This window comes from Mesoplodon mirus, assembly GCF_964341445.2.
Source record: "Mesoplodon mirus genome assembly, chromosome: 7".
NCBI lineage: Eukaryota > Metazoa > Chordata > Mammalia > Artiodactyla > Ziphiidae > Mesoplodon > Mesoplodon mirus.
The window spans coordinates 5,333,438-5,350,765 of record NC_138983.1 but is presented as its reverse complement, the minus strand read 5'-3'; the positions used below and the strand labels follow the sequence as shown (position 1 = coordinate 5,350,765).

Below are 17,328 nucleotides of genomic sequence, written 5' to 3'. Positions count from 1 at the left end.
CACCACTCACCCTGACCGCCCTCACCGAGAGTGGACGCAGCTCATCCTGAAGCTTAACTGGCAACAGGACCAGGTGTCCATGCTGACCTACAGGTGCTGCAAAGAGGAGATCTGGGGGTGAGCAGCTTTCTCGGGGTCACCCACATGTTGCAGAGCTCGGCACATTCAGGTTTCCTGACTCCTAAGCCAGTCACATTTCCTTTCTCAACTAAGTTTTGCTACAGTAACTGGGAGAAAAAAATGACTCACGCCAGTGCTGGATATGCCAGTTCTGTCCAATTCAGAAGAGGGGAAAAAAACCAAGTAATCAGGCACCATTAATAACTGGGTAGCAAAAGCCTTCTTGGGCTCCAGGGCCAGGGGGCTATGCAGTTTAAAAGTGGCCTCCCCACCGAGAGAGGAACGAGTGCTTACCCCCGGCTTAAACCAAACGGCACCAGAAGCAAAAGGAGACCAGGGCTCAGAACACTCACAGATACTGAAAAGCTTCAGAAAGTGTGATTTTACAAATTCTACTGTACGTGAAAACCTTGTGGACAAAGTCACCACTTTGATCTTTTCTTCTCAGATACAGTGAACACCGGCCAAACTGTTTTAATTTCCGAATTTATTAAAATGATTAACCTCAATACTGCAAGTGCATGTACAAAATATTTGTAAAAAATGTTTTTAATGAAACATTAAAGAACTTACCTCAAATGCTGAAAAAGTCCTTTTTTCATTCTTTCAGTACAAGGAATACATTGTATCTCAAAAGTATTACAACTCAGCAAAACAATTTAAAACAGTAATTTGAAAAATGATTGAAAATTGAATACTTTACATATATTTCTATGATCATTTCCTAATTCTTACAATGCCAAAATCTTTACCAATCATTGCATAAGCTCTAGCTAAGTTTTATTGAATGCAACCTCTTCCAAGTGGTCATCAGTGTGTGGATTTCGCCATTCCACACAGTGAAGTTCTACAGCAGAGCTAGACCAGCTCCGAGGCCCCTAACTGTAAAAACGGAAATTAGGTTTCCCTGGAAGGCGCCGGCAGTGGCTGCCGAGCGCTTGTGCACACCAACTCCTGAGGCAGTGACCACCACCTAACGTCACTGCTCGGACCCACGGGAAGGTCAGCCCCCAAAGACGAGGCCTCAATAAAGTTAAACATCATAAATAAATTACTAAAATTAAGCTTAAAAATGGAGTAAAGTGGGAAATGCGGTATTTTGTTACTTTTTCCTTAAGACTGAAATTCCTGAAATGGCTATTGTTGGTAATCCAAGAAAACAGTTCAAGATTTAGTCTCTGAACCTCTTTGAAAGACTCCAAACTATGGTGGGAATAAAAGACAACCCCCTGCTCTCTGGTACCTCCCAGACACAGGGTCTAAGCGTGACCTTCTCAGTGGCCTGAGTCTCCCACTGCCACCCAGAGACACCAGGAGGACTGGGTGAGGTTGTAGACTGCTCCGAGTGCCTTGCGACAGACCTTGCAGGGCTGCCCTGCTTCGAGAGGTGAAGAATTCTAGACGGAGCGAGCAAAGGGGGGTGTGAGCGGGCGAGGAGGTCAGCCACCTGCTCCCACATTAATACCTGAGGATGAAACTGCACCGTAACAAACAGGAACGAGACGACAGAAGACTATAGAAGTAATTCCTTGAAGAACAGAAGGAGAAAAAAATTCTAAATTTAAAGAACTTTTATGAATGTTACTAATTTCTATTTGGAACCTACTAGCAATAGTTCTAAGGAACTTAATTTAAATAATGTCCCCAGGAACCTAGAAACTGGTAGGAATCAACAAGTAGTAACAGTAAGCATTGAGGTTTTCTCCACTGGACTTCTCATTACCTGCAGATTCCTTTTAGTATTTAAAGATATGGGCTACTTTTCTAGACACTACACGAATCTCCTAAATTGATTTCACTTAGGAACACTGTATATTTGAAAGTACATGTACACATTTCCCAGAAATAGAGAGACCCACTGGTGTCAAACACCTGCTACAGATTTATATTCTCAAATTCTTTGTCCAATGATTTGTAAAACAATCCAGAGAAATGGAAGGTTGGTACTGAACATAAAGTAGTAATCAAAATTTTGCTCATTAAGTTACTTAAAATTAATTTCTCTTCTCAAAGTGCTTCAAAAACAAATTAAATGACTCCTCTTTTTGTTTAACTGATAATATAGTCAAAAAAATCTTTGATATTTTCATACATAAACTAACATAAGCCAAGAACTCCCACTGATGCAGTGCTTAAAACTATATATTTATAATTTCCTATTTTATTGGCATGAATATTTCTAAACTTAAAAACCTTCCTGGTAAGTTCTTTTAATTTCTTATGACAAAAATTTCTCACAACACACAAATATTTACAACATATACACTGTTTTCAGTTCTTTACACTGAATTTCAAGGACAAACATTTTTTATAGGTTACCACAGAACAAAAGCTGTGACTCATGTTTTTATTTCATAAACTATTATAAGTTAAAGTGAATAGAGTTTTTTAATATTCCTTGTAGCATTTTACAAGTGCAACAGAAAACTTGAAGACCCAAATTAAGATAGCTGTAGTTCATTAGATAAATGTTGCTTGTTGTCATCACATTTGTTCACAGCAAATTTTTTGAAAAAATAAGCACCAATCATTCTTGCAAAGAACAATTTTATCTAAAAGGATTGAAAAGTGTTAAATACAAGGTCTTTAATTTACATGACAAGCAATAAATACGCTGTATCGAAACTCATCCTGCACACTGCTACCCTCGTACATATAACGTACTGAAAAGTTAGCTGTCACGCATGTAATTGTTTTTTTGTTGTTTTTTTTTTTAAAGAAACCAATTTCACTCCCACCCGACCGATGGTCTGCTATTTAACCAAGGTCACAAACAGTACACCTGGGCCAGCAAACTGTGAAACTGACAAAACTCCAAGGGGGAAACATCTAGCAAATAAATCAAAAAGCCAAAGAACATTGCTGGTGATATTAGCATATACTAGAAAACCTTAATATGCTGCTACCATGATTTGTTTTAAATTATTTTTTAGTCATATATTAAAGAGCCAGTTGATGCTCTTAAAGATAAAAAAAGAAAACTGTGTAGCCACATTATTGTTTTCAACGTCCTGTGTGGAAAGTTGCTATCACTGTACAATTTTGCTTGAGCCTTTATTTTACAACAGGGCTTTACCTCTAACTCAGAATTGCACATAAGAAGGCTATTTAAAAAGTACAATAAAAATTTGCACAAATCAGACTTTTAAGAAGAGTCAGTACGCTGTACACTTTCTACAGTATTATGCTGATAAGTGAAAAGACAACAGAAGTGCTGCCCCTAAAATGTTTTCAGTTGAGGAGTAACTGACTGGAATTGGTTATTTCTTTAGTTATCCCGGGTCGAATTAAGACCAAGAGCTTGCTATGCGTTCAGCCTCAAAGACTGATCTTCTCTTCTCCTGGAAGAAATGTCGATATCTATAGAGTCTTTCCCAACTATGAGCCTCAGTCGCTTAGCTGGAGGAAGAGGGATAAAGTCATCTTCAAAGTCATCATCATAGTCATCCTCCTCCTCATCTCCCTCTGAAGAGGAGGAATCACCGGTACTTTCCTCCTCATACTGACTATAGTCATCGACTTCCATGCGCGACTCCAGGAGAGAGAGAGGATCACTACAGCACACCCCATTTTCGTGAAGCCCCTCCGTATACGACCCCCTACTTTCCTCGTCCCGTTTTAGCTGGATTTTTAATTTTGTAGAACTACTGCCTGGTCCTGAGTTAAATCCATTATTAAGCTTTGCTACATAGAGATTATTATCATTTTCATGGTCTTTACTTAACTTGATGCTTATTTTTGAAGAATTCATTCCATCATTCTCTTGGTCATTTGTCTTGCTGCTGCTGTCATGACGCCTACGAAGAGTCAATTTGGGAATCCCAGAGTTATTTTCTAGGATTAACTGTGCATCGTACCTAGTGATCCGCCTCTTCTTTTTACTTTTTGCAGTTCGGAAGCCGTCTTTTGTTTTGAAGCTGTCTGATGCGACCACAGAACCGCTAACAGGAGAAGGGGGCCAGTCCGTGTAGCTCCCGGGCACGCCCTCCAGGCTGCTGTGCTCGCCCTGGTCAGGGTGGGACCCCACCCCCTCTCGCCCCGCGCCAGCTCTGCCAGGGGACTCGCGCACCGCGGCGGATTCCTCTGCTTCTGCCGACTGTCTCCCCAGTCTCCCTCGCCGTGATTTCTGTTTTGACACGCTGCCGCCACTCTTAGGACACTTGGCCTCCCCCTCCTGTGCAGCTTCGCCAGCCAGCTCTTCTTCCTGCACTGCAGGAGGTGGTTGCTCGCCACTGTCTGGGCAAGGTTCCGTCACGCTGCTTTTGTAGCCATCCAACGTATTTGGTTCAAGCGTGATGTCGGAGGTCTCCTTCAAATTCATCCTCGTCCTCATGGACCGCCTGGTTGGGTAGGTGCAGGGGGCACCCTCCAGGTGTGCAGGGGCGCCTCGCCCGGAGTTCTGCTTGTGCTCCCTCGCCGCGTGTCTAGTTAAGCACCCACTGGCCACCGCGGCCGGGACTGGTCCCTCTGGCTCCTTATCTTTTTTAATGGGCAAATTTTTGTACAGAACTACTTTAGGCTCTTTAAGTACTAAGTTCCCCATTTCGAGTTTCCCCGAAGCACTCTTCTGCTCCAGCCGTTTGCAATGATTTCTTAATTTTATCTTTGAAAGTAAAGGCTTTGCAGGTTTTTTCAGTTTCTTTGGTACCCTGGAATTATTTATAGGAGTTAGCTTAGATGAGGTAGAGTTGGAAGAAGCTGGAATTCTTGACATAGACTGCCTTGTTAATGCTCTGCTCTTGCTGCTGTTCTTTTTCATACCAACTGAAGATTTTCGGTTAGAAGCTGCAAAGTTTAAAAAAAAAAAAAAAGGATGAAAAACAGTCTTGGGAACACGGTAACGTTCAACAAAACAACGCCAACACCCGGACGATTAGCTCTGAAATGTTTGGATGAAACAAAAAACGCGGTAGACAGACCCCAGTTGCATTTCTGCCAGCACACAAGCACTTCCTACGGTTTTCCTTTACATTCTAATTTCTGCCTCTAATTTAAGAAGCATCTATTCACTTTCCAGGTACGTAATTTTAGGGCTGAAGAGCTCTTAGCACAGCAAGGACCTGGATTTCACTCTAAGTGTCCTTAATCTACCACGACGACACTAGTCCAAACTGAGTATTTCTTTCCCTGATTTAGTCTTTCACCACATAAAATATTTGAAGTAAAGCTAAGTAAAAATAATATTTTTCTTTCACAAATTCTTCCTAAAATCATCATTTAAAATGTTTCTAAGATCCATTATTCATTAACTCAAAGTATATTACTTGACTAGTAATCCAGAACAGCAACAGATGACTAACGGGCTCTCAGACACAAATTCTATCACGATGTTTTCAAATAAGAAAAAGAGATCCTAAGAACCACATATTGTTACTCCCACTAGACATTTACCCCCAAATACCGCACCGTCTAAGCTGTTCCCTTCAATGCTGTGAGGACCAGCAGGGACTCTGAAGGCTGCGGAACTTACTGGGCCCCTTCCCTCCGCTGACTGCCCGCCACCGACAATCAAACCGAAAGGGGGGAGAAGCGCACTGCTAGAGTTATACTCTTGGGACAAGGGGGACCCAACTTCCTTCCTCTGGACAAGGGGATGACAACCTACTGGGGATGACAACCTGAGAACTATCATGACAGCTGAACGGCTTCTCAAAAGGCTTGTATGTGACTCAAGTGTAAGGTGGCCGCGTGGTGAGCCTCTGACCTTGCCACTGACTTTCCTTTCCGCCACCTTTGTTTTTCTCTACGTCTACATTTTGGATTTATAGTCATGGCGTTTTACGTGAGTCACTTTCTCGATCACTTAGTCTGCTCCCTATCCCCCACCTGAAAAGCTCTTCCCATCAAAATACCCCTTTAAATCATTCACTAGGGAAGTTGAGATGACCAAACGAATCATCACCACCTCTCGACAGAAAACAGAGGGAATAAAAACCAGGGAACGTGGGTAAGCCCAGCACGCTGCCCGACAAGACTGCTGCTTACTACACGCCTGAGGGTCGCCAGGGTGACTGCTGTTCCTTCTGCATGGCTGAGCTAGTCAGGTTACCGTTAGTTAGTTTTTAATTGAGGGAGAGGAGCAAGAACGCATAACTGCATTCCAGAAATATCAACCCGCCAAGAACAGAAGTCTCTGGACTCAGGAAGACCGGCTCACGAATGGCTTTGGGAATCTCCAAACCAGCAGAATTCCCAGGAGTGAGATCCACTGATTGAACCAAGAACACGTTTATCTGTGCGGGATGCTACCAGGGAGGCAACTTGTTTTTAGAACAGTAGTGGCAGTAAAGTTTGGGTGCCACTCAATTTGAGAACCACCGACGTATTATGAACTGAATTATACAGAACTTATCAGAAATAATTTTTTAACTATAAGGATATTTAGGGACTGCTTTTGCTAAAGGATTTCTTTGTGCTTACAAGGCTTCCTACAAGGTGAGAGTCGATGTGCTTATGATGTAAACACACCGGTGTTGGTGCCTGCCTCTCTCAAGTGTGGCTATGGTGAGACTTTGCTGTCTGTGGCTCTTCAAGGACCATTCTACGACCAAGGCCAGCGGTTCTCATTTCCTACCTGCAACCGCCCCTCCACAATGATCACTTATGCCGTGTATCCTTGACTGCAGGCCCCCTGCAGTGCGGATCCAGCCTGTCCTCCTCAGCAGCACCTCTGCTAGCCCCCCTCACGGTCTCCTCGGCCTGAAACCCAGCAGCCCCTTCCAGCCTGTGCCGTTGTTCCCTTCTCTGCAGAATGTGACGCCGCTAGCTATTATTTTTCCTGAAAACCCTCTCTCCTTGGCTGCTTGCGAGAGCATCCTCTCCTGGCCTTCCCTCCGTGTCCCGGGCCCTCTTCCTCCATCTGCCCAGTGGACTGCACTCCTCAGGCCTCTGCTATCCTAGGCCCCTTGAAAACTCTACTCAGTCTCCAGGCGGTAAGCAGCCACTCCTCCACGGCTGTCACCATCGATATGCTGGCAGTTCCCAAACCACAGTCGCTAGCCTGATTCTCGCCTTCATTACAAATCCGCATCACCGAAGGTCCACTGGGACCTTGATCGCCTGCTAAGATTGTCTCGTGAGCCCCTCACAAGTCAACATGCCCAAAGGGAACTCACCACCAAGCCTACGTTCTCCATCTTGGTCAATACCACCACCATCCAGCCAGCTGCCCAAGCAGACACGGGGAGGTCATCCTTGACGCCTGCCCTCGCTAACTCACACCGACCAGCCAGCGGTCCTGTGGAGTCCACTCCTGCAGTATCGCTAGAACCACTTCCTTCTCTCCATTCCTGATGCCACCGTTTCCTGCCTCGACTCTGGCACTAGCTCCCGCCTTTCCATGCCTCCCTACTGCTTCCCCGACATTCCATCCCCCACCACGCAGCCCAGATGATTCTCCTAGTACGCCACGGCACTTCTGGGCTTTAAACCTGCCAATAACCTAATACCTAAGAATAAAGTCCAAAATTTTAAATTATGCTCACATCCCTTCTTCCCACCTTCAACTCCAGCCTTGATGACCTTTACTGATGCAAACCCTACACTCGTGCCCACGTGTTCATTTGGGACGTTCCCTCTGCTTTGAGCACGGTTCACTTGGCCAACGTCTCCTCCCCTTTTAAGACTCAGCTCAGCAAGCACTTCTCTCAGGAAGCCTTTCACGACTCTACACGTGACAGGCCACCCTGCCTATGGCTCTTCACGGCACCTGGGAGTCTCCTCACTTGGGCCCTGATGTTGAATCACTGGATGAATCTCACTTACGGTGATTTTGCATCTGGGCTCTCCCGCTTCCACCCCTCCTTCCGAGAGGCTCATTGTTAGCCGACTGCAGTGAACCACGGACAAGGCACTTCAGAGTGTGTTTTAAAGAGCACAAGAGAGACTGAATTTGATGCTACGTGTTATTTCAATAGAGAGACTTCACTCACATATTTATGTATTTAACAGTGTATTCTCATTTTGTCTGAAAAGCGTTATCTCAACAAAAGCCCAGCTAAAAGGTGTGCTCAAGTCAAAGGGCAGAAAAGGCACAGGCCGGCCGGGTGAGAGAAATGTGAGCAACTTGCCTAAGCACCCAGGGCCTTCACTGCGCCACGAAGGCGCTGCTACACTAGCGCGGGGGGATGGGGGTGAGTGCCAGCAACAGTAGGCTGAGGGAGAGACGGCGGTCACAACAGCAAACTAAGAAAAGTCTATCAAGAGACTGAGGATCCTGACACAGTGGAGGGAAGGCACGGCCACGGCTGCCCTGGCTTTGGCACTAACACACCACGTGTGGCTCTCTTCCCTCATGGCTGGGACAAATCCCAAATGCATAAACCTAGACAGTAATTTCAGGTGAAGATACACATTCTTAGCAATTAGTACATACTAGGTACAGTGCCAAATGGGCAAATTAGTATGATCTCAATCATAATAAGCATTCTCTGAAGTAAGAGCTATTACACTAAGCGAAACCAAGTTCCGGTGGGCTAGCGTGCCTAAGAGCGTCCACCGGTCAGCGGCAGAGATGGGACGTGCACTGAGGTCTGTGGCTCCAGATCTCAAGCTTTTCACCGCACCGTCACACGGCCTCTAAGGGACACCACAGAGCTATTACGGGGCCAGTCCCAGCTCCTGGGAAAGGACCCAAGGTACAGCTATCGCGGTTCCCTCAGGGTGTCCTCAAAATCATACGGCAGCTCTGTGTGGGCATCGAGGATGACAGCCAGACACGAGAGCAGCAAAACGACATCAAAGTTTCCAGAACGCTCGGGCTGCACCCATGCTCTGCAGTGGACAAGCCCCAGAAACACACACTGTGGAGCCAAGGGAACACGAGGGCCACACACAGCTTGGCATGTTCCCAACATGAGGATCCAAAAAACCCTCAATAGGATTTTAAAGACTCCAGTTCAAGGAGTCTGTCAGGCACAAGAAGCAGGCTCCAACCTCATGCAACCAACACAGGAGTGAATGGCTGGAAAAGGTGTTGGAAAGGATTCTGAAGCAGCCGGCAGGCTCAGCAGAAAAGTGTTCAGACCAACCAGTGATGTCTGTGGCCGGATAAAGAGTGACAGCTGGTGGCCCAGCCCACTGTCTCCAGGACAGGCGCTCCTCAGTCCAGCTGAGTGAACTTATTCCACTGGTGGGAGGCCTCTGGGACTTGCACCAACTCGTGGCATTTTCAGTGACTCACGTCCAGGACGCAGCACTATGGGGGTGGCCTAGCCACGGAGGCACAAGAGGCCTAAAAACCCCGACTCTTCTAGTAATGGCAGTATAATTCAGGTCTGTGGACTGAATCTGTGAAAATGGCTTTCTTGTCTCCTCTCTGGATCCTAAAGCAAACAGTCAAGTTGTGGTTCTTGAGACACCTTCCAAAAAAGGACCTGCATGGAAGGAAGAAATAATTTTTTCTTCCAACTAGGCAGAAACGTTTCTTTAAAAAGAACAAACACGTTTTTCAAAGAAAGCAGTTCCTCTCTAGCTGTCAGCTGCTTAATTCTAACCAAACTGCAGGATAAGATGGGTACTCGGAATCTATACACAAGATGTATGCCCACGCCCCTTGGGAGAAAGGCTTGGGCACATCTGGCCTTGCATCCACTGCAGTCTCAAAAAGCCTTTTCTTTCAAACAGGTAGAAGGGTTTGGTCAAGACACAAACAGCAAAAGAAATACAGCCTAAAAGAACACATGTAAGAGCCCGAGAAAACACTGCTATGAACATACTTAGTGCACAATGTTCTCAGAGACCACTGAGGCAAACCTCGAGCTCCTTCAGAGCCCTGAGCCACGTCTAGCAGCTGTCACATGACCCTCAAAGCTACTTATGCCAACCCTTGAATTACTCAAGACAATCATCTGCAGAAAAGTAATCTGAATAAAGTAAGCACCCTAATATAAGCAGTCACGGTAAAGTGCTACATTTCTATTCTGTAATGCTGAGACTACAGCTCAAAGGGATTACCTAGTCCCTCTAGCCTTTAGGAAGCGGCATTTACAGTCTGCTCTGCATAGTTACTGTGTACTGGTCCCATCCTGGAGCTAAGGCATAAACTCCCCAAGGGAGGGGCCCAAGTCTCATACACTTCTCTCTCTCTTTTTAACAACTAGCAGGCTTTGAACATGTATTTGGTTTATTAGTAAATATCCCATAGATGGTCACATAATAGAACACTCAACACCTTCTAAAAATATTTCCTATTTTGATTTTTTAAACTAAGTGGTGTACTGAGTTCAGTATCTACACATCAGTATATGGTTAACGCATAACACAAAACACCCGCACGAACGTCACAGAGCCACGTGGACAGTGTCGTGGCCATCTCCACATGTGGCTGGCAGCACACTCCTAAGCGTTTTTATGTAGACATTTATAAAATGGGCTTCACAAGTCGCCAGTTTCACCAAGGAACCAGACTCAGAAAACAAAATGTTGATTATGCTGCGTTTATTATTAAAACCAACAATCAACAGTGAATGACAAACTAACTGCTCTTCTTTGTTCACTTTGGATGTTAAAGACTGGAATAGGAATGCGGCATCGCTCTTCCACGGCAGAGGTTACCCCTGGCCTCTGACTCCCAGCAGAAGGTAGAGTCAGGATTCACGGCAGTGACAGTCACCGTCACGGGAGACACCTTCCCTTTTCTTTGGGATTTTCTGTAGTGGAGAGGAGTACCCAGAGTTGGGCTGAAAACATCTGAAGACAGGGAGAAGAGTCTAAAATAATCAGACCTCAGACGGTACTTACTGCTAACAAGTATGTATGGACATTTATAGTGCCAAAACAGGCATACTTTGGGGACCATCAAGTTAAAACTTTTAAACTTTATTCCTATCAGAGACAAGTCAGACTAAGGAGCCTACGGCTTTAGTGGCAACTAGAGAAAACTGGTGTTACCCAGATGAAAAACAGTAGCAATCAGGATGGTGCCAGGACTTCAAGGCTCCACAAACGTGATGTGTTTTCTTGTGCTCACTTAGGATTCTTCTCTTTCTTTTCTCTTTATTCTTCATTCTCTTTTTCCAGTTTCTATCAGGTCTTGCCACCCCCCCCCCCACAAGTGGTATCTTAAAGCTTGTTTCTTTCTCCTTTTCATCTCTCTTGCTACTTTTGGTCGAGTGGGTATTACAACACGTCACAGTATAATGACATTCAAACTGCTCCTCTATCACAATTCTGAGTCTGGTAACTGGTGGTTTGGTGAATTGGGTCAGTTCCATTTTGAAAATGGCAAGCAAGCAGTAAAAGGGTGGAAGCCTTGAGGCCAGAAGCTATGAATTCCCCAAGTCCATCATCCATCCTAACAGACTGGCCAGGCGCAGAACACGTATGTGCCTGTGTGACGCCACCCCGTCCTTTGTCTTCTTGCGGACCTAACAATATCATTACAGAGAAACTAACACCTTGAAAAGCTTTCTGTCAAACACATGATGACCCTGGAACACACGATGGAGAATTTAATATCCAGTTACCCAGTATTCAAGAAAAGCAGACAATTTAGTACCATACTAAATCTGGAGGCATGATACAGACTGCTTTTGTGCTCGAATCACTTCTAGAACCTTGCAGTGCCGGTGAAGTGCATGAATCCCAGAGTTTCTCTCCATGTTTAACAGATCAGAACTATCAGAGCATGCTTTAGAAAGCAAACTATGTGAAAATACTTAAAGAAACAAAAGATATGCTTATGGAATCTCCCTTACTTACTTGCATTGTCTGTCTCCTGAGTGGTATCTGCATCAGTGTTAGAGCTGACAGACTGACTGTCTGAACTTCTGCCGCTGTCACCTAACTTTTTAAGCCTATTTAAACGTTTATCTGTTTCTCTGAGTCCATATTTGCTATTGATAACAGGAGCAGGCGCAGGCAGTCCCGCTCTGGATTTAAAAGCACCAGTTCCCCGCCTGAAAGAGAAAGAGCACAGGTTACACACAGCGTCCTCCCCGACATAAGCCTGGTCGCCGAGCGCGCTTGGCCGCATCGGATCAGCAAGCGTGACGGACGGATGAGGCCCTCATCGCCACTGGAGAGCCGCTAAGCCGAGGACTCTCAAAACACATACATATAGAAAATTAATGCAAAAAAGCCCCAGATTTAAAATAAAACAATTTGTTATGACTACTGTCAATCGACTGTTCATTGCCCATGAGAAGCTATTGGTTGGACCCTGTAGAGTTTCAAGAGTAGGTAAAAATAAATACAATTTCAATTTCAAAACCGATTGGTACAATAATTAGGTCTAAACTGTAACTGAAATAACCCACCTGTTAATTATATCCCAGCTTTGTTCTGCGTAATTTAACACTACGTCACTGAATATTGAGAATTACAGAATTAAAAGAGGAACCGGCGAATTTCCATAAATTAAGTCACTGCTTAGAAGCTAATGTTAGATACAAACAAACACTAACTGAAATTCTGTATAAGAAGGCGAGGCTACCCTAGTGAAAATCTCACTTCTGGAATAATGAAAACTGTTAAATTCCTCCTTTAAAGTTACTGAATGAACACAGTTAACAAAATGTTACTAAATAAAAGACATTAAAAGACTTGCTTTTACCACTGGCTAAGAATGATTTGTAACCTGCTTTAGTTATTTATATTTATATAAATTCTAATGAAGTGGGTGCTTAATAAGAAGTCCTCCTAAACTTCCTTAATGAACCTAGCTTTGCAAATCTTTGCTTGATTCAGTGTTATAAAGGTAAATTTCTACTCGCTCTGCTCAAAAGAATAAATAAAATATAAATTAATGAGGTTAAAAAATTAAGCGCTACATATTGCATTTAAAAAATGATAAATCTCTTTGGCCAAAATTGCCTTCACTGACTTGCCTTTCACTGGCCTTAGCTTGTGAAAGAAAAGCCATATAATAACAGCTTCTGAACTTGAGGCAAAATTGTGAACGCTTCCCATTATGAAAGCAATATTGCCCTCCAAAAGATCCCATGTGATTTCTTTCTTTCAGGATTTAGATGAGGAGCAAATAACTTTTCTCCTCCATGGAATGTGAGCGTTTCACCTTTTGCTAAGGGAGAACAGAAATTTTATTTTCTCTCCCTCCCTCTTAAACCTCTTGACGCCAGGGAGGAGTACAGACCTAGTCTGAACGCAGGGGCTATGGCTTGGTGACTAAGGTGAGCATTCTTGCCTTCTTTGCCTTCCTAGAATGGATTTGGAATTCTACTTTTATTAATGCTTTTGTAAAAACAACACACATATTGTGGGACTGCCTCAATTCTTTTCCCAAAAGGTGTATTAGAAATCACTGTAAAAGCCTCTAGGTAACCTTCACCACGGCAGGCCGACAATTAATTACACTCCACTCCACCATAAAGTATATTCAGAAAGTAAATGCGTATATCCTAAAGGCTGTTTCATTTCAGGTGGATTAAGGAATTAATCAATTTTTTCAGATATTCTGTGCATAACTTGTAATATTTCTGGAAAGATGGGCCTTACTTAAATACAAAATAAATGATCATGGTGGAATTATCTGGAAATTTTTTTTTTAAAGTAGAACTCCCCCATTCATCTGTTTCTCTACTTCCTTTACTTCTTTTTAACTTATGACAGTAACACATGCTCGTGTTTGCTGCCACAGGTGAGACAATCTTAGGCTCTGTCTCCATAAAGCAGAAGTCAATAGTGCTCCCCAGCCAGCCTCCATCCCCAGAGCCCCCCCCCACCCCGCCCGGGCGCCAGTGCTAACCATCTGCCAGCACCTCATCTTCTGCTCCTTTGCCATGAGCTACACACCTATTCGTATTGTTGTTTCTTCCTAAGCAAACAAAACCCAAAGAGGATAATACCATACATCTTACTCAGCAACCAGCTTGCTTTCTTTTTCCTCCCCCAGCTTTCTTATTACATCACGCACAAGTAAATCTGAATTGAACACGTTTTGAAAGTTGTACCTTTTACACAGACTAAACATTCCATAATCTATTCGAGCACTACTGATGGTTACTGAAACTTGTAGGTTTTTGGTTTTTGCTCGCCACCATGAATGCTGCCGCTACCCTGCTTTGAAACCAAATCCTTACTAACTAATGCTCCTACTTCCATAGGATAGATTCTTCCATATGGAACTGACTGCCAGACAAAAGGGTGTGATTATTTTGAACGAATATTGCCAGATTACTTTCCCAAAAGGTTATAGCAATTTACAGCCCCTAGTGACACTGTGTTAAGTGCCTGTTTCTCCACACCCTCACCAGCAGCACAGCCTACACTTCCAAGTTTTGCCAACGTGAGAGCGAAAACGGATACCTAGTTATTGTTTTCCTTGCTTATGGCCATCAGTTTCTGTGTAGCATCTTCCTTACCTCTCTTTTCTCTAGTGGAAGTCTGTCTTTTTTTTTAATGAGCTTATAGGAGCTTTTTGTCCTTGGGATATTAACTCTGCCGTGTATGTACTTTTTTCCCCCTTCAGTTTGTCACTAATCTGACTTTTGCTTTCAGCTATTCAAAAATTTTCATATTCACCACTTCTTGTCTTAACTTCTTTCAGAAGATTTCCACTACCCCAAGGGTAGACGTATATTCTCCTAATTTTTTTTCTAATCACCTTACATTATATTTTTAAATTAAAAATTTTAATCGATCTGGAATTTATCTTGTATATGGTGTGAGATAGGAGTTGAGCTTGGTTTTCTTCCAGGCGCACAATGAATTATGTCACTATTATTTATTAAAGAAATCATCATTTCCCCACACGTGGTATTAAGACTTCATACACACTCGGCTCTGTTTCAGGAGTCTGTTCATGTCCTCTTATTTGTCCATATCGGCCAGCATCATCAAGTTTTGATCACAACTGTTTCACAGTAAATTTTTAATAAGGCCAACTGCCCCTAACTATACTTTAGAAATTTTTTCTTGGCTATCATCAGACATACTTTCATATAAGCTTTAAAACAATTTGGTCCTTCATACTCTTCGGTCCCTCATTAGATTTCATTTCTCAAATTTTCTAGAGTGAAATTTGCCGTATTACTTATGAAAGTATTACAATTACTATTTTGTTAGGACGGTTATTTCCCAGAAGCGCGCGTCAAATGTACCCTGGACGCTGTACCCACGATGTCAGCACCTCTGTAAACCCTCTGTCCGCTCTCCTTCCTGCACTGGGCCACCTCTTTTCACCCTACAGCAACTAGCACCCTGTGTGTGTGTCCCTTTCATGGCACTGCCCTCACAGCTGGCACTGTGCTAGTCTTGTTTACCCTGCCTGCATGAGGCCTAACATAAAGTAACTAACTACTCAGTTACTATATGATGAATAATTGAATAAGTTCCTTTGGTCTCATCCTCTCGCCTAATTTCTGGAAAGGCAGAAACAATCTGGTGCTCCTGAGAATTTCAAGAACATTCCCAGCCAACCTTTAAATCCAACTTCCCAAACAGTCTGACAATAGCTGAGCCTACTGCTCTGTATGAGGCCTTTCCATTAAAAAAGGATTTGCACATGTTTCTATTTATTCCTCACTAACCCTGTGGAGCAGGCAGGATAGCCCTTCTGACCAGTGAGAAACAGTCTCCTGGAAGAGAACTAATCTGCCCGAGGAACATGATGACACATGGGGTTCTAAACTAGGCAAAGAGCTGTTTCAGGGGTGGTCTGGAATCCTGTGTATGTGGTTACATTTTTCAGGACAGCCTCCAAAAGCATATTTAGCATATTACTTACTCCATTCATTCATTCACCAAATATTTATCAAGCACCTATTATATGTCAGGTACTGTTCTGGACGCTGGGAGTACAGCAGTAAATGAAAAAGATAAAAATCTTGGCCTTCATGGAACTTGCATTCTAATGGGAGAATAACCAGAAACCACAAAATAAGTTTATAGCTAACATCTGAATATTAACCGTGTGTGCTGTTTTACATACTTTTCGTGAGACAAATTTAATCCTCACAGCAACCCTATGAGATAGTTTCTAATGTTATCCCCATTTTACAGATGGGGTAATTAAGGCACAAAAGCAGCTAAGTTGCCCAAGATCACACAGCTAATGAAATGCAGAGTCACAGGATTCCAACTGAGGGAGTCTGACGCCAGATCTCATGCACATCACTGTTATACTATGTAATCTCTATAAAATGGTTTTAAAGCATTATTCAACTGTAATTAAACTACTTCATGGATTAAAGGGTCTTTTTGTGGACTGGTCTAAGATTTAACCAATGTTTGAACCATTTTTTTAATTTAGAAAAAGATAAATTTTATCCCCCTGCATTCCCACTCCCTCCCTGCAAAAGGGGCAAAAATTCAGCAGCATCAGGAATAGGTTTTCTGCCCTCCCTTCATGGCAAAGATCCCAGAGCTGGGAGAGAAACAGCTGGGGTTGTACCATGACCCCATGCCTCTGCTCTCTCATGACACAGGGGAAACCGCTGGCTTCCCTGAAAGAAGGGAAACGTGGGCTCTGGGGAATCAGCATTTCTCCCGAGGCCGGCTGGCTGGCGGAGAAGTAGTACCACCGCCTATCTTTGCTTCCATGAGTAAAAGGCTCTGAGGTCAGGCTGACTTGGACTTCTGCACCTGCAGTGTGGCCACACCACCAGCTCTCTCCCAGGACAGCTGTGAGGACTGAATGAGTCAGGGTGAGTAAAGCACCCAGTATAGCATGTAAAATGAGCTCAACAAATCCAGGTGTGCTCATCTGAAGAAGAATATATACATATACACACATATAACCGAATCGCTGTGCTGTACACCTGAAACTAACATGATCTTGTAAATCAACTATACTTCAACTAAAAAAATAAAAACAATAACCAAAAAACCAAATCCAGGTGTGCTCCCTGTGTGGCCTATGCCAGCATGGGGGCCTCCCTGCAGCACTGGCCCGGACAAGCTTGTGAAGCTGCCTCTGAGCTCGGACACACAGAAATCACCACAAGGAGACGAGCAGTGTGGACAAGGAGTCCTGCTAAGTCAGATGCGGGGGATTTCTACAAGGACTCCAGAATCTTGACGGGTCACAAAAAGAAGTTCTTCACCAAGTAACAGAACTTAGAAATTATTAAGAGCATGTGCCTCAAAACATAACAATTCCAGAAGACCCAGCTTGGCAGTACCCAAGACAACCTCAGGGTTTTTACATGATTAGCAGTGGTGAACTTCACTGGCCATTTTCGGAGCAACCCCACCCTGGCACCGTGTGTGTGTGGGCGCGTGCGTGTGCATGTGTGTGTAAGGTATTTC

General features: G+C 43.8%; 1 protein-coding gene across 8 annotated transcripts in view; it reads right to left on the bottom strand.

Moving 5' to 3' along the window:
- Positions 1-471: 471 nt before the first annotated feature.
- The window catches only part of KMT5B (lysine methyltransferase 5B), a 54,572-nt gene continuing 37,715 nt past the window's right edge, over positions 472-17,328 (bottom strand). For 4 of the 8 annotated variants that reach the window (XM_082628798.1, XM_082628801.1, XM_082628799.1 and 1 more), the window contains exons 9-10: positions 11,821-12,017; positions 472-4,905 (exon numbers count right to left, since the gene is read on the bottom strand). In XM_082628798.1, the coding sequence (XP_082484924.1) occupies positions 3,425-4,905; positions 11,821-12,017 (1,678 nt within the window). In that variant the 3' untranslated portion in view covers positions 472-3,424. Of the gene's footprint in view, positions 4,906-10,523; positions 10,810-11,820; positions 12,018-17,328 lie in introns of those variants that run through there. The other 4 variants (XM_082628800.1, XM_082628803.1, XM_082628804.1 and 1 more) reach the window with 4 other exon arrangements.